The sequence below is a fragment of the Micrasema longulum genome, unplaced genomic scaffold, assembly GCF_059751315.1.
Source record: "Micrasema longulum isolate JH-2025_06_02 unplaced genomic scaffold, ASM5975131v1 h1tg000185l, whole genome shotgun sequence".
Lineage (NCBI taxonomy): Eukaryota > Metazoa > Arthropoda > Insecta > Trichoptera > Brachycentridae > Micrasema > Micrasema longulum.
In genome coordinates, this window is record NW_028277390.1 from 586,743 (window position 1) to 614,133 (window position 27,391).

General features: G+C 34.5%; 1 protein-coding gene across 1 annotated transcript; it reads left to right on the forward strand.

Moving 5' to 3' along the window:
- The first annotated feature begins 18,344 nt into the window (after positions 1–18,344).
- Positions 18,345–26,652, forward strand: LOC148283867 (FUN14 domain-containing protein 1-like). Its single transcript, XM_088243109.1, has 4 exons — positions 18,345–18,485; positions 24,522–24,664; positions 24,747–24,942; positions 26,430–26,652. The coding sequence occupies exons 2-4, from the start codon at positions 24,528–24,530 to the stop codon at positions 26,508–26,510; spliced, it is 414 nt and encodes a 137-aa protein (XP_088099235.1). The 5' UTR covers positions 18,345–18,485; positions 24,522–24,527; the 3' UTR covers positions 26,511–26,652.
- The last annotated feature ends 739 nt before the right edge of the window (positions 26,653–27,391 follow it).

Genomic DNA, 27,391 nt, shown 5'->3' on the forward strand with positions numbered 1-27,391 from the left:
TACACGATGTTTATGTAGTAATTAGTCATAAGGAATTGTCAAGAGAGGTAACATTATACGTGATAGATATAGTAAAGGCAATAAATGGTATCAATGATAGCAGGACACCAAATGCTGAACACTCTTCAAGTGGATCGGAAGATCTGTTAACGAATTACAACAGTCCGCCTTCTTCTGACGAGTTTTCTGTGGTTTTCTCATCACTAGAGCAAATGCGGAGAGGCTCCTGAAACAGGCCATAGCCGAAATCTCCCACCCGATCCTTACATAATATATTAACTAAATAACTAAACAAAGTTTTTCATTGAAGTAAATTTGATAGTTTTTTTTTTTTTAAGTAAACAAATAAATAACTATCCCTTTGAAGTAAATATAAACCTTGTATATTACAAGCAAGGTGAAAGAATAATACAACTCGCATATTAAAAAAAAAATACAAACTCTTATGTTAATATGTTCTTCTGCTCTGCTTAGTAAAAACACCGCGTCACTCAACAATGTGATAAGAAGATGAACTAGAGTCACAGACGTCACTGAGGTTATCTATCAGCTCATCAGCTGAGGCCTAGCACGTATCACGCCACACGAAGATTTTTATGAAGCGGTTCGTTCAAAAAATGTATATAATAATGTTATAGTGATTATAATTTATAATAGGTATGAATATAATAAGCTAAATAATGTATTTTTGCAGGTGTAAGAGACTTTGATTAGTCACTCCACACTGACACTGGAACAAACGATGATTCCGGGAATAAATAAGAATGTTTGAAACGAAAAAAGATTACCTATTACTGGCCTAGCGCATTACCTCCCATTGGACCGCGACGCTCAGCATTCAGCGAGACGATGGAAAAGAAGATCCGAGAGTAGCTTTTCTGCGCTTTATCCTGAGACTTGAATATTAGGTTTATACTTGTGCCATTATTGGCATTCTTAGTAGCAGGGAGCGAATACTAAGACTTGACTTCGTTTTTCGGAGCGAACCTCACAAAGGATGATGTTTATCATACTGCTTTATACTTTCAATACAAAATGAAATCCTTGAACGTATATATTCACTAGAGTTTCTACTGCGGAAACAGTGTCGAGGAGGAAGTAGGATTTTGCCAAAGGTGACTTCAATTATCTCAATGATACGTTTTAATTAGAATTTTTTTTGTGAGTTGAAAAACGCTAATGAATACTGTGTTTTTAAAAATAATGCATACTTGAATCGTTTCTTTCCTAGGAAACCTTTGGTTTGCTGTCAGTACTGGGAGATAACGGAGGTGGTTTTCTCGAAATATTATCAGTGGCAACAAAAAAAACAAGGAGACCATAAAGGTTGGAAGTCTTTTGTTAATTCATTTTACCATCAGTAAATTTCCCCTAGTAGCCCTAGTAAAACAAAGGGTGAAGCTCAGAGTAATAATTCACTAGAGAAGGACTTTAGCTCTATTGCATAAAACGAAAGCGTTCCAGATTTTTAGTTTACCAACAAACGAGTTACCCTTTCCCTCATCTTACTTGGTGGATTGTGGTTTTAGCGCCATAAGCGATTTACTCATTAAAAAGCCAAATCGATTGGATAAAACTAATAGAGGTATAGAGGGTAGAGGATAGAGGGGACCTAAGACTGAAATTAACTAAGAGAGTTCGATCCGTGCGGCCTCCGTGGTGTAGTGGTCAAGACGCTTGACTCACGCACGGGAGGTTCCGGGTTCGATTCCCGGTGAGAACACAAAAATTAAAAATGTGATTTTTCTCAAGCCTGGGTGCTCTGTGATGTAATTCACCACTGTAATTAGGCCTCCTGGCCTGTTATGGTGCCAAAAAAAATGTAAAAAAAAAAATCCAGACATCAAATTTCTTAGTAGCAAGCGTAACTGAATTTAACCATGAATTAGGCGTCAAGATGTGTGTGTGTTTGTACTCAATTTCAATTGTCACTCGTGTTTTATGATTGTTTACATTTTTATTTTATTCTACTTAATTAAATTTTAAATTTGTGTTTTGTAATAATTTCAGTTATAGTATATGTATTAGAATAGGTTTTATTTCATTTTAATAGGGGTTTATATGTTTACAGAAATATTACAAAATGATTTGAAAATGTACCTGCGGTTAACGTAAAAAAAATGCCGGTGGGGCATCTGACTTTTGAAAAGACGTGGGGCATGGCATAAAGAAAGCTGGGAAACACTGCTCTAGGGTATCTTCATCAAGTTCTCTCACTATTTTGTTATACTCTTTTCTAATGCTGGTAATGTACGGATCAGACGTATAAAGAAGAGTATGGAATACATCCTCATTTGTAGCTGATTGAGAGCATTTTCTAGCATGATGCGGACGAATTTTTTTTATAATCCTTATTACGGGATTCTTGGGCATCTTCTGAAAGTTGACCAATAGGAAGTATTGCAAAATGCTTAATGATACTCTCTCCATGAATCAGAAGTTTGTGCACGGACGATGGCATATAATACCATTCATATTTACTTACATAAATCCTGGCAGTCTCCATAGCATAACTGCCAAATTTTTCAGCGTTTATCATTACACCAGATGAAAGAGCTTGCAGAATTATGTAAAGTCGGTGAATCAAATTTGCATCTACTCCTGTAATTTCAGCAGAGCAGTGTACATTTTGAAAAAATCTTCTGGCGGTATTACCATCATTGGTATTACCATCATTGGTGTAACCACTTCCTTGTCGTGGTCGGTCGTTAATCAACCCTAGCTAGTCACGAAAACGTTTTTGTACCAGAGATTTCTTTTCTTGCTTTAGCCGTTTCTTTTCTTCGTTTGTGGCTGACCATGATTTAAAAGAAAGGTTGTACGAAATATGTAGTATCATTTCCATACAACGAATCCAGGCATGTAATGTAGACAGTCCGTATTGATAAGAATTTTTATCTTCAGGCCTAACAGTCACTTTAGTCAAATATAAAGTCTTATTTTTAATGTCAGCAAATCTTAATGTTTTCACAAGTTTTACTTCTGTTCCTTCTCCGATCGAACGTAATCCCTGAAGAAATGCATTGTAGATGTGCTCAAATCCATATTCATTAAGTAGTATGGTATTTTTTCTTTTTTGCTGGATTGTGACGAGTCTGCAAAAGATACGCACGGCCTTTCGAGTTTTCCAGAAGAAATTGATGATGAGGAGTCGACTGTAGCGTCTTCTGAATTAGGTAAATCAACTAAATATTCTGAATTCAACCAATCACTGTTTTTCATTAAAAATACATTCTCAATCCGTGAAGATGCCGTCCATCGTTTATTGAAAGTGGAAATAATATGTCGTTTTTTTTATTTATTTTATCTTTAAATAGTACAAACATAATAATGAATGTCCTAATATTAACTTATATCTAATTATTATTAAAACATATACTAATTATTAACATTTTTCAAACGATATACGTACACTTAAAAAGAAAACTTCTATAAAGCTAACACGAATAAGATTACTTTTTAAAACTTATCTGCTAAACACATGTTTTTTTAATTGACATTTAAATGAAATAATATTTTTTTGCTCTCTTATTTCTAATGGTATTTCCTTATAATATAACTGTACAGCTTGGTGCATCAATGAGTTCTGTGTACTTGTTTTCCTACGAAATGGTAGTCTTACTTCATGTTTATTTCTTGTTTTATATACATGTTCACATTGATTAGAAAAAACCTTTTGAGTCAACTCTTTTGAGGTATAACCATTAATCATTTTATGAACAAAAAACATTACATTAAAATATATTAGTTGACGTACTGTCATAATTTTTGCTTGTTTCAGCATAAACTTTATTCTGGTGTATTTATTTTTTCTCAAAATTACTCTCATAAATTCTGCAGAACAGTAAGTTTATTTTTTGCCCCTTCAGTTGCCAAAAACAAAATACTACTACAATAATTTATATGAGGCACAATTATGGAGTTATAAATCAATTATGAATAAATTATAATTCAATCAGTTATGAATATCATTGATGATAAAACATATGTTGTCTTCAGAGATTTGATAATTTTCTTTGAAAACTCTCAATAATGCCTCATATGTTTTCCCTCCTTCGATGTAGGGTAGTATTATATCACGTTTAGTACTCTTGAAAGTAGTCATTTTAAAGAATTAACAAAATAACGTTTATTATAAATTTGTAACAAGTAAAGGCTTGTATAATTATATTAAATGTATGCAAAAAGTAGCTCTTTATATACTTTAAGATAAATAGCAGTTTTGTCATCTCGTTTTTACATTTTTCACACGCAACGTGAGTGCAAAAATGACAAATGCCTATCAATAATATTAATAAATAATTCATTCAATAATGAATAACATACTAATTCAAAAATATTTTAAATAAATAGTCGTACATTTGAGTCATATATTTGAAACCGCCATAGATAGCGGTTTTCAGTTTTCTGACATGTATCACATTTTACGCAATAACTTCGTGATTAGCAACTTTTAGCAGCTAATTTTTATAAATGTTTTTTATGAATACCTACACTGCAAAACAAGATTTTAAGCGTGGGGAGACGTGGATGACTTTCAAAAGTCTCGATGAACTTATTTTTTCATATTTTTTATATGATTTTTTTGTATAATTATTTCAATGTTTATATAAAGAAAAAAAAATGTTTTAGATGTCTTATAATGTTTAAAGAATGAACTTTTCAGATTTGTATTATACTTTATATCTATTCCTCCAAAGTTCAATAAGAAATTGACTTTTAAAGTGATGAAGTGAACAGATTCAAAATGGCATCCGTAAAAAAATACAGTTTGCGGCATTTAAAATATATATATGATACTTACTTAATTTAAAATTCTATCATTTTTTTTATAATTTGACTATATAACTATTTGAAAAATATATTAAAATGTGTCAGTAGCAACTTTGGTGTTGTTCTACCATTTTCCATAGTGCGGCGCAAAACGACGTTTACCTGTACTTAATTTCATTTATTTATTTTTAGTTACATTGAGAAAATTACAGAGTATTCAATTAATTATCAACACATTACAAAATTTACATATAAGATTTATTAAATAGAAAAGAAAAGTCATGTAAAATTGACATACATATTACAATTTGGATATTGCCCTCCTAAGAGAAATCCCACTGCCATGAAATATATCGACATCCGAAGCGATACGATTGAATAACACGATTGCTCTACCTACCGGCATAACCATTGGCAGGTTGGTTCTGCATCGTGAGAGGTAGAACAACCTGTGTTTCTTTTGTCGAAGATCAGGGACAAATAGACCGAATTCATTCAGAATATCGGAATTATGTATGCGACCACCGATGAGTTGAAAAAAGTGAACACCCAAATGAATATCCCTTCTCCCCAACAATGATTGGTAGCCCAGCATTCCTAGTAAGAACTTAGTCGGGAAATATATACATTAATTGCTAACAATCGAAGTGTGGGGGTGCACAACGGAGTTTTACTCTAGTGAGAGATTAAAATATTTATAATGTCTCTAAACATAAACAAAACGCGTGACAATCCTCGACACAAAATGGGAGATAGGGAGGCACCTGTGTAATTTTATTCTCGTATTATTTTTTCAGTGAAATTTGCAGATGGGCATTTTTCAGTGATATCGACGACATTCTTTTGTTTATTCTTAATGAGGTACTTAAAAATAACTATATGTTTTTTTCCCCTTTACTAAGGCCTTCTACTCTTCTACCGAGTTATAATATCGGCCAAATTACAATGAGCATAGAAACAACAAAATCAGAAAAGACAATGAATAACAATATGCACACAAACATACAAATAAACAAGAATAACACAAAGATGTTTCGCGACAGGTTTATTCTGCCAGCAATATTCATAAATGTAATATGTACTTTATTTGCCATAATAGTGTATAATTGAAAGAATGAATTATAATAAATGCTCGTACTGAACCGAAACTCATAAGTATTATTTTCCAGAGGTAAAACTTATAAAATTGCGATCCACTGTACCTAATCATAATCATCGCTAACCTATCGGTGATTATTGCATGGATATCGAGACGGCGAGATACTGGACATACGCGCGAAAGCTTCCTGTAGCTCGATCGCAAATAACTATCGATGCCGACGTGCTTAAAAACATGCTAACATGTCTAAATTATCGCAATCATAAGTCAAAGCGTGTGTAATCTCTAAGTTAACGCTCGTGTCGGTTTGTTTTTTGTTTTCCTCGTAAATAAATACAGTTCATTGGAGAAAAATCGGCGTTTACTATACAAATTAATACAACATATTGCATTTGCAAAATAGTAAGGAGTATCTAATGCAAAAAAGTTCAAATTAAATTACAATTACTATGGCGACTGCTTTTCTTGACATTTGGCTTGTCAACCGCCGGCTAAATGCAATAAATAGCGTGATAAATAAGAATAGCAGTTTTGGAATATTTTCCACATTTACACCGGTGAAATTCAAATATGTGATTGCGCAGCAGGATTATACGTCGCGAAACGAAAATATTTTGACATTTAATATTAGGTGTTCACTGATGTTGCATTGTGATCGCGAATACGATAAACAACCATAGTGAGAAATTGTTAAATTGTCGCGTCGCTTATTAGCACGTCGATAGTTATTTGTGATTGAGCTACTGAGGTGCTATTCTGAACAACTTTCGCGGCACGAGAAAACAGTTTTTCTCGTGTATTTTGTATGTAAATACACGAGATAATACGGCCGCGAGAGCGTTTGGAATACCAGCCCAGGTTCGATTTCCGGTAGAAACACAAAAATTAAATGCGAGTCTGGGTGATTTGTGCTGTGATTCCCACTGCAATTGGGCCTTCTGTTGCCTTAAATGCTTAGCATGTTTTTAAACGCATCGATAGTTATTTGTGATTGAGCTACTGGGTTGTTGTGGTGCAAAATAAATAATAAATGTTCTTTAAAATTATATAATATTATAAAATACTCACTTAAATCATCTTTATGTGTTTTTTTGTGTGCGGTCCGGAGAAATAATTTTTAAATTAGGCACCAAACTTATTACCAAGCAAAATAAAATGAAAACTCCGACAATAAGTATGAAGTAATCGCGAATGTCAAATTCTTGAAATGTCAACGAAGCAGACTTAATAATGTCTACAAAGGCTGAGCCGGCGTATCCGCCACTTCCACAGCACTCGTTCATTTCTAAACGATCAATGGGCCACGGCTCGGTTACCACAAACAGAATTAACTATTAAAATCACAGGTAAGGTTTAACTAATGCAACAGCAACAATATTGTCTAGTCAATGGATCGCTAATCTTCGTCCAACCGCAACGTCAAACGCACAGATCATAGACTAAGCATGTATATATACACGGAGACATTCTGGATTCTGGCACAGATTAAATTAGGTACATATCACTGTCAAACGGTCAAACCACAAACCACACACTACACGTCAAACCGGAGCAAACCTAAAATATATCATTAGTCTATGGAATGAAGTCTCAACGAAATGTGAAAAGCAACGATGCGACGACGTATACCATAGACCAAATGCGAAATAAACCGAAGACGTGTTTGGAAATAGTGGTATTGAAAAAATGGTTGCAGCTTCTTCTTCTTAGTTTTTTTTTGGCTTTTTTCACCCCAAACTGGGGTTTTCTAGCCAGTGTCAAGTTTGAGATTGACTTATTTAAATATTTACACATGTGTTAGTACTATACATTTAATTAAGTGTGTTTGTATTTAATATTACATACACTTTACATAATGATTTAAAGTTATTTAAAACTTAATATCATTTATAACTACATATTTAAATAAAATTTTAAATATGTGTTTATTGGGTGGGGACAGGAGAGTTAAAATATTAGAAGGGAATAGGCCGCTGATTTTGGAGAGGTCAGATAGGAACTCAGGATAACAATTATTTATGGGGCATCCAAAGAAAACATGATTTAGATTTTCCTCCTTAAGCTGACATTTGCACATAGTAGAGTCCCGGAAATGGATTTTAAACAAATGAGAACTATTACAACAATGTCCAATACGCATTTTGCATATAGAAGATGTCTCAAATTCATTCAGAATCATTTTGGAGAACCTAAGCTTTTCTGTTACATTTGGTTTCAATTGGAAAAGGTGTCTTCCCTTGGCTTGGGAGGAGGCTACCCAATATTCTTGCCATGTGCGAAGTTGCTTCTCCTTTGTCATATCGAGGAGATCACCTAGTGGTAGGTAATTACAATAGGCTTCATTTACCCTTCTTAAATCTGGCGTCCCACAAGGTTCCGTGCTTGGTCCAATGCTCTTCACACTGTTCATTAACGATGTGTCCAAAATTATTCACTCATTCGGATTACTTTCTTACTGTTATGCGGATGACCAACAAATCTATTTCTACTGCTCTCCTCAAGATATAAACAGTTAAAAAAATCGTGTGTCTCAATGCATCCAAACCGTCAACAACTGGATGTCATCAAATAGACTCAAACTCAATTCATCTAAAACTGAGCTTCTATTGACAGCGACAAAAAACCGCAACACCTTTTCGAGCGATCTCCAATTTTAATCACAGGTTGTGATCTTACCCCTAATATAAATGTTAAACTACTGGGTGTTCATTTAGATTCAGATCTTTCTTTTCATACTCAGGTCAATAAAACAGTAAGTGCTAGTTTCTTCCATCTCCGACAGATCAAATCCGTGCGGAGAAATATTTCTAAAGATGCAACTAAAGCTCTTGTAAATGCTTATGTCGTTTCGCGTCTAGATTACTGTAATGGAATATACGCAAATCTTCCAAAATATCAAACTAATAAACTTCAATCTGTTTTCAATGCAGCAGCAAAGCTTATAACAGAAGTAAAAAAATATTTTCACATCTCACAACATCTTCCCAGCCCAATTAAAAAGCCCAGAGAGAATAAAATACAAGCTTTATTTTATATTATTTTTGCACCACAACAGGCCAGGAGGCCCAATTACAGCGGTGAATTACATCACAGAACACCCAGGCTTGAGAAAAATCACATTTAATTTTTGTTTACTCACCGGGAATCGAACCCAGAACCTTCCGTCTGTGAGTCAAGCGTCTTGACCACTACACCACGGAGGCCACCGAGTATTCATTTGCTGGACAGTATTCAAATCCCTTCATGAAATGGCTCCAAAATACCTATCGGACCTTTGTATTAGGGAAAATACAAATATCAAAGAAAATCTACTCTTAGGTCAGCATTTGATTCAGGAAGAGGAAAACTTGTCGAAATCCGGCGCTCCCCAAACACTAAATTTGGAGATCGTGCTTTTTCCGCCGCCGGCCCCTCTGCCTGGAACCAATTGCCTTCAAACTTACGAATCATTGCCAGTCCCAGTCAGTTCAGATCCCAACTAAAATTCCACTTCTTTAGACCATCATACCCTCAATTTTAAATCTGGAAATATAATATATCACTTTAGTTTGGTTAGAATGTAAGTTTAGGTATACAATTGTAAAGCGCCCTGGAGGTGATTTTTTACAAAAATGGCGCTATATAAATCAGCCAAATATTATTATTATAGGCAGGATCTCCGGAATGTACCGCCTCCTTTGCTAACTCGTCCACCCTCTCGTTACCAGGAATACCCACAATGGCTAGGGATCTAAGACATAAAAGTGCTTTTATTGGATGCCTCTAACAAAGAAAGAAGAAATCGACTATCCACGCAGAGTTCGTCCTCGGGATAAGATATTTTGTAAGGCACTCAGGGAATCTGACAGGATAAGAAACTAGCTATATTGTGAGCTCAAAGCGTATTTGACAGCTTCTCGGATTGCAATACATTCCGCTGTTAATACTGACGCATTCTTATGCAATTTGTACAATTTTTGAAAGTCGTCGTCTTCACAATATATGGCCGCACCCGTGTAAGTTGGGGAATCTGACCGAGATCTACCAGTGTAGATAATTCTCCAACCTATCCATCTTGACGACCGAACACAGTTGAATGTACACTGGGGCTGTAGGTGGCTTTTAACTTCAAATGTGAGTTCAATATTTGGGGCGTATATAGAAACTTTAAATGGAAAACGGTTAAGGGGAAGAAGGTCTTTAGGGTTAATGTTAAATTCAAAAGATTAGTAAAAATTAAAGCTGTTGACAAGTAACGGAAGCCGTTTATGGGATCAGAAAAATGATGACGTCACACTGTCAGAGAGGGATTTTACTGTTTTAAGGAGCATGTTACTCTTTTGGAAGGAGCATTTTAGCAAAAACCTATCCGCCAAATATTGTATTCTCGTTCCAAGTGGGACATCAGAGGTCTCTACCTGTAAAGTGTTAATTGGAGAGGACTTCATTGCTCCGATGACTAGTCTCAGACATTGGGATTGGATCCGATCGAGTTTTTGGAAATTATTTTTTGAACATGGTTCTAAAAGGAACGAGGCATAATCGAAATGGCTCCGGATATACGCAGTATAAAAAAGTCTGTATAAAAGGGTGGCTCCTCCACCATACTCGCGAGACTCCTCTTAACGTATTCAATCCGGCTGGAAACTTATTTACCATATGATTTATGTGTGAGTTCCATGTAAGATGAGTGTCCAGAATTACTCCCAAGAACTTAATCTGGATCGTAAAAGGGACTATCTCATCTCCATGCTGAATTTTTATGGTTGGGATTTTTCGCTATCTAGATAAGGTTATGGCATTACTTTTACCAGTCGACAGGTCTAAACCATGATCTACAAACCAATTCCTGATATTTCTCATACCTAAATTTAGTACATTTTCCAGATTCTTTAGGTTCTTCCCATATGCATACATAAAGAAGTCATCCGCGTACTGAAGAAAACTTGTCTCTGAGGGAACAATTCCGCTGATGCCATGCATATAGATATTAAAGAGAATCAGGCTCAACTCTCTCTCCACCACAGTATGACCGCGAGCACTGATTTCTACCTTTCTGGAGAGAATCAAGTTTGCTATAAAAGAAGTGAGCTTTCGCGGGATTCCAATTCGTAGCATTAGCATTTTAGCTTCCAGAATATGTATAATTACATTGTCATACGCTCCAGTTATGTCCAGAGAGACACTGATTAGGAATTCTTTATCTGTCAGAGCGGCTCTGATATCGCATGTCAGAACCGATACGCTTTCAATGATGCTCTTTCTTTTCTGAAATCCAAATTGAGACTGGGAGAATTTTCGAGCTCTTCACAAACCAGTCCAAGCGTTGTCTCACTATATGTTCCGCAACTTTTAACAGTGTGGAGGATAGGGCTATGGGGCGGTAGGAAGTACCAACATTTGGGTCTTTGCTAGGTTTAAGGATAGGAATGATGGATTGGGTTTTCCATAAAGGGGGAATGTTACCTGATTCAAAGATCATATTGATCAGTGATAGGATATAGGAGAGAGTAGGATCACTATTGTGTTGAATGAAACTATATAGGATACCGTCAATCCTTGGAGCTGAGTCCTTAAGCCGTATCGGAACAGCCTTCAATTCATTTGAACTAAAGCTATGATCCAACCAGCCTCTATCTCTAAACTGGTACCAATAGGGAGACTCATTCCAGTTATTAGCATGATTATGAGTTATTAACATGATATCCACCAATATTGGATACTGGTCACTACCAAGAGTGTCTTCTTTGATTGCCTAATGCAGTGATGATGATATTCTAGCGCAAGAGATTGATAAATCTACAACACTGGGTCAATGGTTTGGGAGTTGGAGACGAGTTGGGGAATTATGATTAAGAACACACATGTTCACCTCATCTAAAAGATCAAAAATGTATCTTCCTATTCTGTCACATGTTGGAGCACCCCGTAGGGAATGATAAGCATTTAATTTCCAAAGACAAGAAACGGGGGAGTCAATTTTTGGAACATAGAGAGGAGCATTGACATTGGAGGATGGGGAAATATAGATGGATAGGATAGTCAAGTCATTAACTTTTGCAGATGTCACTTGAAAAGGGCAACCTGCAGGTTTGACGTTGACAGAGGTAAAGGGAAGAGAGTTTTTGATGAGAAGGGCAGAACCACTCCTCCCATCACCGTGATTATCCCGGAGACAATAGAACCCCCGGAACCTGGCATTAGATCCCGGGATCATCGATGTCTCCGAAATGGCCGCGAGAATGACAGATTCTTCTTGCAGGGTATGAAGAAGATTTTTTATTTTATTTAAGAGGCTATGGGCGTTCCACTGTAGAATCCTCATCGGAGAAGTAATTGTGAATATTTAAAATTGAGTAAATATATTGAAGTTGGTGGGCAATGTTGGACGGTATTTCAGGATTATTCTGAAGGAGTGCGAGAAGTAGATTAAGGAGTGTGGAGATTAACGATGTATTGGGTGATGAGACTGTGCTGGGGAAAGCACCTCCATTGGACCCAGATGGAAGTTGTCCATTCGGGAAAAATGGGAGGGAGGAACCAGGTTTGGGAGTATTGGATTTAAAGAGAATTTTTCCTGATTTCGACTTCCTCTCCACTGATTTCTGGAAAGACACTGACGGGTAAGATTTAACATGATCTTTGGGTCTTTGAGGAATTGGCGCTTTGGAAGCGATTTCTGCATAGAAAACCGTTGCTCTTCCGAACATCTTAGAAGCCTCAACATACGAGATGCTTTTATCAGCCATTGTATGCTTGATGTTCTGTTGCCTTTTCAGCTCTGGACATATCTTGCTGATGGCTGAATGATTTCCAGAGCAGTTTAGGCATTTTTGCGCATTCTCCGCTACAGTGCAGGTCTCCCCATTATGTGGGGAGCTACATTTGTAGCAGCGTGCGGAAGATCTGCAGATAGTATTTGTGTGCCTAAATTTAAAGCACTCTTAGTACTGGATGGTCGGAAACACGTAGAGCTCTACGGAGAGTGAGACATTGAACATTGAGATGTGGAATAGGAGTGCCTTGGAGTCGAAAGTCGGGACAACCGTGCGGGAAGGTTTCCATTCGACTACGTCACCTGTTCTCGATCGATAATTCTGTCGTCAAGACTTTATTACTTTACCAAACCCGTGGGGTACCTCGGCATTCTGTACTATGTCCCAGTGGCGTTTTTGATAACAAATTTCTGGTGAAGCTCAGATTTTAAGGATAAGTATAATACACGTAAATAAAGTAGGTACCTACAGTAAATAACACAGTACGGCTCATGTTTGTATAAATTTATATATATTGATAATTTATAAACCGCCATTTTTGTGAAAACACCTAGGCATCTTTGATCATTTTTATATTTGTTGGGAGTTTTTTATCTTCATAATATGTTGATATAATGCGAATTAAAATACATATTAGGTACTGGTGATTATTTTTTAGTGAGGCTCAGCCTCACTTGCTTCATTTGCTTCTTCGTCTCTGCTATGTCCTGTTTAGACCAGTTTGAGGGAATACCTTTGGTTACACCCTATTTCGTAACCTGGAAAGTGGGTACAAATGCGTTATATTTCGCTGTTTTCAAAATTTCTGATTTGACAAACGAGTTGGCTTTGTTCGTTGTCTTAAACTTCACAGACACACGGTTACGGCCGACAGATTTAATTCCGTTCCAGACCGTCCGGATATTAATCTTCTGAAGGAAACGACCAAAGTCAATGACGTAAAGGTTGGTTGGGGTGTCATAATCTACCTGGAATTTGGTGACATATACGATGACCGGAGCTCGGTCTATTCCGTTGTACATGCGGGATTGTGTTTTGTTTGGAGGAGTGGTGGTTGGTGTTACTATGATTGTATCCTGCACTGTAGTTGGGGTTGCAGGAACAATTGGTCGTGAGCTGGGGGATTTATGAGGAAGGACTGGAAGGACGCGGTCTGAGTCAGAACTCGACTTCCTTGTTTTTATTAACTTTTGTTTTTTGGCCCTTGAGACCACAGTTACAAATCCAGTGGCGTCCGGACAGTCTCCATTGTGCCACCAGACGAGTCAGAACTTGACCCATCTGGAGGATCTGGAGGTTTTTCTATATCATTCATCTTTATAAAAACAAATAAAACTTTTTTTTAAAAAATAGAACAATAAAATAGGCAAGACAAAAATAATACATCAGATTGTATTGTTACCTGAGTGGAAGGTTAAGGATAAACTAGTATACAAATTAAATAAACTAGTTAATACTTATTTTAATTATTCACAGCTCTAAATAAAATGATTTTGTCACGGATTTCACTAAATTACTAGTGATTTGTTATAATTCACAAATCACTTTTATAAATACACGACAACTGACAAACGCATCCACACCTTTTGTTAGTCATAGACAATCCAACTTCTAATGGTCGAAGCTGACAACCGAGTTCTGCAATTACGCATTTGAATGAACCGCTCTCACGGCCGTAGAAAACATTGTTATATCGCGTATATTTTGTAAGTACACCAGATAAAAGCTTTTTCTACGGCCGCGAGAACGTTTGGAATATCACCCCAGAAGTGAAGAAAAACATAGTGCTAACAAATGTGTAAATTTAAATATTTAAATGTAAATCACTCAACCCTGGCTAGAACTTAGCAATTTAGCATTTACTTATCTTTAGTATCTACCCCCCGACCCGGCTTTCTACTCGACTTCACTTCACCCCGGACTTCGATTTTGAACTTCTCTCACTATGGACTCCTGATCAAGGTGGATTGGATATTTTAACCTCGAGTAAAAGGCATTTCTAAGGAAATCTCCAGCCTTGACGAGACGCATCTGGATCACCTAGTCTCCACTGCCTCATACCCGGTGAACGGGACCGTGCGCTCTAGTGACTACAGCTGAACTATAACACGACACCGGTAGCGCGTTATCAACAATAATTATTATTATAGTACCTATTTGTATGATTTTTATGTTTGCGAACATTTTATTTAATGTCCTTTATGGTTTTTTTCTATTTATATCATGCTCATTATTATAACTTGTAAATTAGTGTAATTTGTTTTCGGCCGATATTATCATGGTAAAAGGTCTCAATAAAGAGGAAAAAAAATACGTTGGTCCACTCAACACCGATCTACATACAGGTCTGCGCACGACTATTTTTTTAATTTTTTTTTTATTTAATCATACAAATTTTTTTTTGTACTCCCAGGAGTTACAACAAACTCATTTTGGGACAGAAAAATATTTACATATAGGTACGTTAACAATAATAATATAGCGACAAATAGTAATAAAGTAACAAGTAATATTATGTACATAAAAACTGAAATAAGATAGCAAGCAAATATATGATACAAATCATACATCCGCTTGCCATCCTTTAAACAATCCATAATAAAAATAAAATGTTTATATTTACATATTGCAAGAAAGAAATATTTAAGGGAAAAAAGAACTTAAGACTAAATTTCACCCTCCACGTACCTTCTCAAGTAGTTATTTTTTAAATGAATACAGTTATTTATTGACGTTCTATAGGACTCCGGTAGCCTGTTGTACTCACTACAATCAAGGTATAGCAGAGACCTTAGACCATACCTTGTCGTGCGTGATCCAGGTACGTGAATATTTTGACGCTGTCGCGTATTATAATGATGGACGTCACGATTAAAGGTATAGCCAATATTAGTCAGAGAGTCTTTATTCACACCTTGAAGCACCGTTTTTGCAATCTCATAATACGGTATGACCAAAAATGGGAGAATGTCAGTAAGTTTGTAAATGTCTTTGACATGCGTTTCCATTGGTATACCGTATATGTTTCTTATAGCTATATTCTGTATTACTTGTATTTCTGATACACACTTTTTTGTGGCAAATCCCCAGATGCACGACAAATATACCATATGAGAGTGTATCATTGAAAAGTACACTGCACGGCGAAGTGAAATCGGAAGAACTCCCCTAAACCTACGCATTATACCAGTGATTGAAGAGATTTTAGATTTAACATAATCAAAATGGTGAATCCATGAGAGCTGTGAATCTATGTAGATTCCCAAATATTTTGTCAAATCAGTTTTTTCAAGATAATCATTTTCAAGTGCGATATTGAGATAAATATCTCGCTTTTTACCAAATATTATGTAATTCGATTTTTTAATGTTGAGACTGAGCTTGTTGATACGAAGCCAACTTGCAAGATATTGCTGCCATCTGCCGAATAATAAACTATGGGGGCAAACAAATCAACGCAACTGCGTGACAGGACGCGACGCCATTGTTTGTTTACAAACAAACCCAGAGCGGCGTGCTTGTGTTTTCTCGTTCAAATAAAATCTATTTAATTAAAAAAGTGGTAGTGGCATGTGTAATATACCAAACTGCAATGGGAAGTATTCAAGGGATCCTAAAGTTCATCTTTTGTCATTTCCAAAAGACACTACGTTGATAGAAAAGTGAATAAAGGCTATTTGCCGAAAAAATTTTATTCGAACAACAAATTCAAGAGTAAGTTTATTCAAATTTTATTAAAACTAGTTTACTGTAACATCTTTATTCAATAATTACTAATTGTTAACTGCATTGATTCAATAATAATAACTAATGGCTGTTGTTTGTAAAATAAAAAAAAACTAACCTAAAAATATTGTTCCATCAAGTAGAATGAATTCATAATATGTTTAATAGTAACATGGTTTTATACATTTATGCAGCTAATATATATATTTTATTGCATTTTCAGGTATTTGAAGCTCATTTCTTACCATCAGAGATCGAGATGGAGGTTTTTATTATAAACGGTTATATGGAAAGAATAACCGTCCCTTTATCGAAAATTCGACCAGTAAAAACAGCAATACCATCTATTCTTCCCAACTGTCCATCTTACTTCAACGCCAACCACATCTTCCCGGGAAAGTGCCTGCGAACTGATTCGTCCCAAGAAAGTGGAGCAATTGCATATTGCTATTCAAAATAGTATAATTACAAACCAGAAGTAAGTGGCCGCCAAACGTTTTTATTCTCTCCGACAAGTGTCGGATTCGGTGATTGGACTATTTTTAAAAAGGAAAGTGCAGTGACTTTTGGATATTTCCAACTATACCCTATCCCAATGTTAAGTGTATCAATTAGTGTAAATAGTGAGTTAGAATTGTCCATTTATAAAGGTAACATTTACGATTCTGCCCATGTTTAAACATTCACATTTCCTCAACTCATCCATTTGTTGATTTTTGTGGAGTTAAAGAGCTGAAACCTTTATAATGTGTAAAGTGGCCAGTTAAACCAGCCAATGACAGGTCATAAGCCCTGTAAATGGCTATACTTCCATATTCCCTTCTCAAAAATGTTTTCCCTCTCTATTGCAACAAATTCAGATCTAAATAACTCCCTAGGGAGAAAATTCAGCCAGTTTGCAAACATTTGGACATACTCAAAACAATGTTGAATGAATTTTTCTTTGTGTAAACTGATTTCTTTGTGTATATTCTTTGTCGGCCTCGTGGTGCAGTGGTCAGCGCGTTTCCCTACCATGCAAGAGGTTTCGGGTTCGATTCCCGACATGATTGACATGAAATATTTATTTAAAAGGGTATTTTTACACTAGAATACACATTCATCTTACCTTCATGTAACAAAAATGATCAAGATACACTGCGATTGGTGTACTAATGCAGTCCCCTATGCACCATTAGGTGCGTACTATAGTAAAATTGTTCAATCAATATTATTTAGTAGTATTTTTTATTGTAAATATTTTTTTTATTTAATTAATAATTTTTTCTTTGTGTATGTTGATTGCCTTTTGTAATTCGGTAAAAAAATATTTTCGTATAAGTACCAATATCTATAAAATTTTATAAAACAGCTTAAGCTTTTTGTTTTAATTATTGATGGGTGGGATATATTTTATGTAATTGTAGATACCGCCATGACTGTCTTTCACCCTTTTTATTAGCGTATTACTTAAATGTACATCGTAATTTCATTATATGTTGAATAAATTAAATAACCCTTTATTCATTGTTTTATTTATGAATTGAAATTAAATGAAATATTGTTTTTTTTTATATAGGTAAAAATAAAAGTAAAAACTTCTAATTTTATTTACCAAAATTTTATTTATAAAACGAAACGAATAATTTAATTTTTAATATGTTGTAATGAATAATATACATATATAATATATATATATATACATGTATATATATATGTATATATAAATAAATATAATTATACGTATTGTTTTAATTAAACTATTTATTATTCATTCCGTCAAAAATGTAAGGTTTGCATTGCAACTCGTCTCTAGGTACTTTACATCCTTTTTACAGCATTAACATTTGACAGCAGCTGTAGTCTTACACAGATTTACCATAGCCCCATGCGGCGGCCATTTTGTTTCGAGACCTGTATGTAGATCGGTGTTGGTCCGCTTCTGTCATTCCACAGATTATACTACTATTTCTATATCACCCTGACCAACTGACCATTCTGTTTTAATTATTTGCATCTGTGCTTTGGTTTGACGTTTTACGCATCGGTTTTGATTTTGAAAAGTCATAATCATTTATGTGTAATTTCACAGCATTTGCATTAAATGCAATATAACGATAATATTCCAGTGATATATATAATTATATAATCCGGTAAGGGAATTTCTATAATATATTACATTCATAGGTAGTAAATTATTTTTCTGCTATCTTCCTAAAAATAGTAAACTAATATGAACGTAAATTTCCATGGCTACAGTTTTAAAAAGAAATATTAATCTTCTTACATATCTATAAAACTTTTCCTCGTGGAAGTAGTACTGGGCTATCACCTCATACACTTTTATCATGAGATAATAAATATATATACACCATTGGCTAGGCGAGAGTGATCTATTATACCTGCAAGATTTCGTTTTCCGTGTCTGGGTGGATGAAGAATACATCCCTGTGTGTGAAATAGAACCAGAACCCCGGATGAGCACTTACGACTCTTGACTTCTCTTGGGTAAAAATCCCAAAAAAGGAAATCTAGTAGAAATAGTTCTCTAACCGCGCCATTCGATTGCCGGCACTGCAATATTTTACCGTCCCCGGACTGGCACCTAAAGTATAAGGCTGATCAATAGACCATCTAAACATGCCATTTATACTAAAATATGAATTTAAAATATCCATTTATTAATCAGAGGAATTTCAGAGCTACAGGAAATTGAATATAAAAAATGTTTTCTTACGTGCGGTAAAAGTTAGCGCATTTCATTATATAGTGAAGTTTCTCATAAATGTATGAAAAAATTAATAAAAGTGGACTACTTTCAAACGTCACAGGTTGATGCGAACAATTACCGGTCAATTATAACATTATTATGTGTTGCGATAGATTTCTGGTTTCCGGGTAGCCATTTTTTTTCAATGTTTAGTGTATTTTGTTAGCTACGGAGTTCTACTTTAAAATGGCACTGCTACTTATCCACGGCAACTCGAGACATCGGAAATAAATCACAGCAATGATAATACGATTTTTTTTTTTTTTACTTAGTTTGACAGTCTTTTAATAAAACCACCGAACTTCCTCATTTTGGATCACCGAATGTCTTGCATCGGAATTAATTCATGGTATTTAAAAAGTTTACTACAGAAACAATTATTTTTTTAACCAAAATAAGTTAATTTCATGCTAAAAAAATATCACATATCTGGAAAATTAATGCCTAAATACAAATTATTTTTAAAAAAAGTAATTTATAACCCTAGGTCTTAATTTATTTTTTCGAATTCGAATATTTTTTCTTAAATACGCTAAGCAAATGTGAAGCAGTGCGAAAGGGCAAGACATACAGGCTTTGAAATCAAAGTCAACTGACATAGACATTTAGTTTTTTTTAAACTTTATTACGTACTTACGGACGCCAATGTTGATGTGGCATGACGTGACAAAACTCGTTGCCCCCTCGCCATGACCTTTCATGATATTTGTAACATGGTTTTAGCTTGACGTTGTGTGAAGCGTTATCTCTATCCATGTATACCTCTTCAAATATATTACATTTTAGGGATATATTACATTTATTTTATGAATACGATGTACCTCCATGTTATTTACTTTCAATCCTTTATTACTATATTTTCAAGGTCTGTTCAGAAAATAATGGGAATTTTGGTTTTTTGAAGAAAAAAATATTCGTCTACATTAATGTTGTCGCCTTTGAAATTGTCCCCATTAGATATTATGCGCTTGTGCCAGCGCTTCTTCCAATCCTCGAAACGCTTCTTAAACTCGGATTTTGGGATAGCCTCTAGCTGTTTCAGCGATGCGCTTTTAATGTCATCTATGTTTGTAAAATGACGGCCCTTTAAGGTTGTCTTTATTTTTGGAAATGGAAAAAAGTCACACGCCATGTTTGGCAAATATGGAGGCTGGGGCATCGTTACAGTATTGTTTTTTCCACGTTTTCGTCAGTTGTTGATGTGCTGAGGCATCCGGGCCGTTCGTCATCTTCAACGTCTTCACGGCCATCTTGGAAACGCTTATACCACTCGTAAACTCTTTTTTACTAATAGCAGGCTCACCATAGGCCTTTGTTGACATTTCACATACTTTATTACACTTTATTTCATTTCTACACAAAATTTGATACAAATTCTTTGATCCATTATTTTAACAAACGGAAATCGCCGAGCTCATAAAAACACGTCTAACCTTAGCGGCTGCCACAGACAAAGTAAACACTGAATACAACTGAAAATTTTAGCATACTTCAGGGGCATGACACCAATATAACAAAATAAAAATTTGACAATTGGACTCTCCAAACCCACGAAATGGAAAAATTACCTTAATTTTCTGAACACACCTCGTATATTATATATGTATGCATGTTAGATTTTGACTTCCTTATCTTTAATCATATTGTGATTTGAAAGTATTAAATGATTTGCAAACTTATTGTTTAAAGTATTATTGGTTACTACAAATTGGTTGTTGCAAAAATGAATCATAAACATCTCATGTGCTCATTAATTCCAATATTTAAATTTCTCTGCGTTTTCCGAATATTAATATCAAGAGGACAAAATTATTTTATATGTCATTAGATGTTTTAGATGGGAATCCTGAAGAAATAACTAACTACCGTCCTATTTCAGTAACTTCAAACATAGCTAAAATATTTGAAAAAATTATTAAAAAAAGGTTGACTGAATTTATAAAAGATAATAAATTGATTCACCATAACCAATTTGGTTTAATGGAAAATAGAAGCACTCAGGATGACAGCAGCTCAAATTTTTTCACCAGTTTCACTATTGCCATCCGAGAAGGTGTTTCACGACGACCCAAAAGTGCTTTAAGCTAGGGTTTCCTAGGACAGCGGTGCCCGTATCTTAACGGTCGTAGTGAACGGTGATGCGGTGGACAGCCGTCGTAACAGTGACTAGAGAGTGGTTTCCTAGGAAAACGGTTTTGATAACATTTATTAACACCGTTTTCCTAGGAAACCACTCTCTAGTCACCGTTACGACGGCTGTCCACTGCATCACTGTTCACTACGGCCGTTAAGATACGGGCACCGCTGTCCTAGGAAGCCCTAGCTTTAGTTTTGCGAATGGTGACTGCAAAATTTCACCTTTTTTGTAGTGAATTTTAACAATTTCAATGCGTTGTTGAAGCGTGCATCGTTCTATTTTTAGTAATGGCGTAGTTTTTACTTGTCAAATGTCAAAAGATGACAACTTCAAAAGTGACAGCTGCCCAAATAGCGGGCTATTCAAAATGAAACCTCTTATTAGGAAACCCTGTACTTGTACATCAAAAATAATAGCCAAATTACTAAATAATTAAAAAACACACATTTTATTGTTAAAATTATTTATTAGTTACCTATCCGTAAGAGAAATAACAAGAAAGCTTAAAACTGCTAGAAATAATTATGATCTCCGATTATTTTTATGGGTGACAAGATCTATTCAAATAATTATTGACAGATATTTTGTACAAAATATTTATTTAAAAATCATTACTTAGGTAAAATATTAACCATAAATAATAAGTAATACTTATAGATTACAGTAAAAAAGTCTTATCTTATAAGTAGTAGTATTAAAATATTTAAATTATTTTTTAAATGCTACATTGGGATATTGGGGATAAAAATACAAACAACTTACAATTTACAAAATTAATATGTACAAAAAATCCAAATATTTCATAAAAATACAAACAACTTATAATTTTCAAAATTAATATGTACAAAAAAATCAAATTATTTCATAAATCTCAAGATATTGAAAAATAGTAAAAAAAATGAATAAATTATTTACAATAAACAGTAATGTAATGTAGGCTAGGATATTAAGACTTAAATTAAACGAATCACTAAAGACATCATTAAAATACATAATACAACTGTATAAGTACATATAAAGAATATTAAGAAAAAGTTATTATTAAAATATTATTAGTCGTACTCGTCACTCTCCGATTCTGACAAATCTGGTATCAAGTAATCGTCCTCATTTTGAGGTAAATTACTCTATACCTGAGAAGGTGGTATTATCAATTTCAAAACTTCTGCAGATAAACTATCTGCACTTTTTTTGGGAATCTCTCTGAGGGAATTGATTAAAGGATTAGATGTGATTAAGAGCATAGTCATTAAATTCGTGGCAATACGGGATACTTTCCTAGTGTTGTGCTCCTGAAATCTGCGACAGTCCTTGTTTTGGGCTTCCTGTGCTTCTTCCGACAGTTGACCTATTGGAAGCAGGGAAGTTTTTATTACTTTACTACTGTGCACAAGTATTTTGTGTACAGTTGCTGGCATGTAGTGCCACGAAGAAAGATTAATATATATATAGCTTCCTGGTTTCAACATATAACTTTTCAAATTCAATTAAATTTATGTAAAAAGCGGAAGCTAATGTTTTTAATAAAATAGAAAAGTTATTGATAAGTCTAATGTCTATTCCAGTAATCTCCGCACTTAGTTCTGGATTCCCGAAAAATCTGCGAGCTGTATTTCCATCATTCGATGAGCCTGAACCTGGTTTTGGTTTGTCTACGATAAGCCCCATCTCTTTTTTAAATTTTTGTCTAATTTCTTCAGATCGTTGTTTTAACTGTGTCTTCCATATTCTCAAATTTCTGTTTATATGTGCTATGACCGGAACTACCATCACAATCACACCCCCACTTACTGATAAGTGTGAATGACGAAACTGGGAGCACGCTATTGATAACTTTACTTTGCGCTTGTTTTAAACGTTCGGCAGTTTCATCTAAAACTGCATGTAATTTAATTTCAGTACGCGTTTTGGTTACCAAAATGTGCTCCTCGGTAAGACAAGATTTTTTGGACTTACTCAGGCTATGAAATGATGGAAACACTTGATGTCCTGCTTTCAATGACCACTTTGTTGTCTGTTTGTAAGAGTGACTCGTAGACTTTGAATCTACATAATAAGCTAACGCTTCGTCACTGCTTAACTGCCTATTATCCGCACACTGCACATTTTTTTATTGTCCCACTTCTTTTATATCACAAATATCTTTTATCACATTAGCAGCGTTTCTTCGGCCTGACAAACGAACTGCCAGTTCCGCTGCTGTTGTCAATTCACTTTACACTTCGCGATTCCACGAGGTCTTTGATTTTTCCTTTTTTTTGACTTCAATGATGATTCCTCCCAAGTCCTTCCTGGGTCTGCCAATAGACCGACTGACATCAAATGGTGGTTGTGATGAGGTGGAAGCCTATGGCGCTTAAAAATGAACAGAAAACTGAAAGTCCTCGCCGTTCAACCATCTCTTGTAGTTTTTTAAAAACCTTTCTCTTTTAGAATAACATGTTTTCCATTTTTCGTCCATTTTTTGCGGTATACTCGCTATTTTCAATTTGATTTTTCTTACGGACCCATCAACAGCATTGTTTATATTAAATTTTGATGACAGCGTAAAAAATAATTTTGAGTTTCTGTCATCTTTAACATGTTTAACCCATTCTTTGAAAAAATCAACTTTTTTGATAGTGTAAACACGTTCTGAAAAAAAAAAAAATTAAATTAAGGGCAAAATAAATCAAATAGGTGTTTTGTATTATTTGAAAGTTTAATATTGTAGATTACATATGTATAGTACAAAAATTAGGTAATCTCAAGTAGTTGTTAGTTACAAGCTTTTAAATTTGAAAAATAAGGTTAATTTTTTTTATTATTTCTCATATTTTATTTTTCACTATTTAAATATAGTATACGATAATTTTTTTAGTGAATAAATAATTAAATAATACCTTCAAATATAGAATCTATTATTTTTTTAATATTTTTTAAATCACCATGTAAAGCACAAGATATAGGCGACACAAAATCGATACTAATTGATGCGTGCAAATGCATTTACCTGAAACCTTTGCTTTGTCCCCCGATGACTCGTGACCATGGAATATTTGGCACTAAGGATTCTTGTAATAATGACTAATAAGGGGTTGTTTACAATATGACATCACTAATTTGAGGAAATATTGAAATGACTTTTGTCCTCCTAGCTATTTCTACGTGAATCACAGTGCTCTGTAGTTGATATTTTCCTTTATTGCTTAGTATACTGCTTTTATCTTTAGAATTTATTATCAGTTTTTTAAACCCTGTTTTTGTTATGTGAAATTCAATTTATGCCTTTGTAATTTTTAGAATACCATGAGTGAGGATCACTCGAGTGACTCAAATAATGATGGAATTGTACAGAACTCGAAAAAAGCTTTGGAAAAGGCTTTTGGAGAAATTGGAAAGTCATCAGCGACAAAGCAGTTGGTAGTTGGAACACTTTCTGGGTGGTAAATTATAGATTTTTTTGGACCTCAGTTTATAATAAGATGATTTTGTGGGAGTTTGTAGAGAGAAGTGATTTTTGCGCAGGGTAACCGGCTACATGGGCATGAAGCTGGGAAAGGTAGCGGCAGTAGGACTCGGCAGTGGAGTCATCCTGCTACATCTGGCCACGCAGGCTGGCTACATCCGCATCGACTGGGACAAGATCCACAAGAATGTCGACACCATCGGGGAGAAGATGACCCGAGAAGCTGACAGGAAATCAGCAGTGTGGTTGGATAAGGTATGCATTTAGTCAATGTTCGGAGAACATCTCACTGAGCGCAAGCGTCTCAACTCTTTATTGCTAAAGGACTAAGATTGTTTTACATCGCAAAATTCTAACAACAAAAACAAAAAGATTACAAAAGAAAAACAATCTACACAATTTCGTCTTCTAGTTATAGAGTTTGTGACTACAAAAAAAATACATTTTTTCAAATATAAATTGCCCCTAGTTCTTGGAAGAACTTTAATTAGTAAAATGCAACGTTTCAAAATATGATTTGAAAAATATAAAATAATAAAACAAAGTATTTTGCTATTGTTAAAAAATAAAAGTCAGAGATCAGAGCGCAAAACACACATTTATACAATTTACAATATTTAAAAAAAGAATATTGTTATTAAATAAACAATTATTAGTAAAAAAACACACACAAACACAAATTCCTACATATTACAAGATTATCATTATTTATAAAATACGAGTATACAAATATTTATAGTAAATTATTAAACAATAAATAAGTAATAAAATGCACCATAAATTTGCAACCAATATTTTTGTTTTATTTCACTTTTACAATACTTGCCTTTAGACCTTACAGTAAGAAAATAAACAAAAAATAATGCATTTCATTACCAATTCATATAAATACATTTATGGGAATATACAATTATATCAAATAATAAAATGCTTTTGAATATTGCCCGCATAATTAACCATGGTAATTGCCATTTACTAGTAATTACATGGTTGAGGTGTTTACCGAATTCTAAGAAAAAAAACATATTAAATAAAACTTTGTCAATGAAATACGCTTTTAGATAATTATAGTTGCAATTAGTCTCTGTACAATTCATATATTTCTATGAGCAAAGTAAAATGATGACAAAAAGGCATACTTAAAAACCTGCAATACCACAGACACCGCACTGAAAAAAACCTCATTGCTACTCACCATCCGGGTCTTAATTATTACTACCATAAAGGTATCTGAGCGCGAGAGAGACAGAGTATTTTTAAAACAGCAATTTGAAGGACAAAACATTGTCCCGAGACATCGCCACCGAGATGGACGGGCAGGCTCTCTGCGGAACAATGATTACTCCCACCATCGCGCGTGGCCAACTTGTCGCTCCCAATTTTTTTTTTACTGAAAATGGCTGAAGAAAACTGGCCTTTTATTATTTAGTTTGTCGAAAATGATGAACATTTTCTTAACCAATTGTATTTTTTTTTTCATACACAACCCTCTAATCCAACACAGAATTTAAAAAAAAGATGGCACATTTGGTTGAAATTGAATATAACCATTTTTTAAATCAACATCCTGTAGATTTAAAATGTGTTTGTGTGAGTTTTACGAACGCACCAGCTTTAGTTAAACAACCAGCAACCAGTATGGTGCAAAATGAGCACACAGCGTCAATCACCCTGGTTATCCCTATTTGCGTATGCATTGTTATTTTTAGACTACCATCTAATTCCATTCTGTATCCTTTCAGATGATCACCTTCATGCGAGCAAACTCTTACTACTCCGCAGGATTTACTGGAGGTGTTCTCTTTGGTATAGCTTCTTCGTAGGACCCTCAAATTGCTAAATATTCCTAGTTTGTATCTTAAGATACGTCTTATATAAAATGTATATTATAATCATTTATTTATTAAAATATAGAATTATTTATAAAAAAAAAAAAATTTAAAAATAAAAATACTTACCATCGTCTCATCTGAAATTAATCCTACATGTTTAGTACTTTAAACACGGGTATCTTGAACATTTTTTTTGTTTTATGAGGCTTTGTCTGATATTAATTATTAGGGGAGTAAATAAAAATAGTCTAGCAACTGTGCATTGACCGAGAAAACACATGGCTTAATTGAATATCTTTATTTGAATATGAGGAAAGAAAATTGTAACTTTGGCTAAAATTTATAAAATGGAAGCACTGTGTAGAATTGTCATTCAGTACTTATTAACTATGATAAATTATGAGTTAATTTAATACGCATAGAATGTTCCTTTTCCGTTGAAATTTCCGAATAAAAAGTACATAGAAATGCTCTTCTGCTATAATGTAATGTTCTGTAAAAATTTTAAGCCAATCCTTGATTGCTTTCCGAGATATGCGGCCTTAAACATACAGAACCTAAATTTTTACAACATACTGGTGGACCCGACAGACGTTGTCCTGCCGGAACGTTGGCTTGCCTGCTATTAGCTGGTTGAACAAACGTTTTTTTGGACTTTTTTGAGCTATTTATATATTCGTAATAAGAATCCCGAATCTTGGCTTGCACGCTAAAAGCTGTATATAATAATGTTATAAATTGATGAATTTTCTAACTTGGCAGCTGGTCAGGTCTGAAGAGAATCATGTGTTAGTTTCATGAGATCCTTGTCTTTTGGCTTGCCTCTTGTTAATGAGTTCCGGAGCATAGACCAGTAGTAATCCGCAAGCGTT

Coding starts and splice junctions, on each gene's coding strand:
- LOC148283867 (XM_088243109.1), top strand. CDS start 24,528: ATGAGTGAGGATCACTCGAGTGACTCAAATAATGATGGAATTGTACAG. Junction 24,665..24,746: donor GTTGGAACACTTTCTGGGTG/GTAAATTATAGA, acceptor ATTTTTGCGCAG/GGTAACCGGCTACATGGGCA. Junction 24,943..26,429: donor CAGCAGTGTGGTTGGATAAG/GTATGCATTTAG, acceptor GTATCCTTTCAG/ATGATCACCTTCATGCGAGC.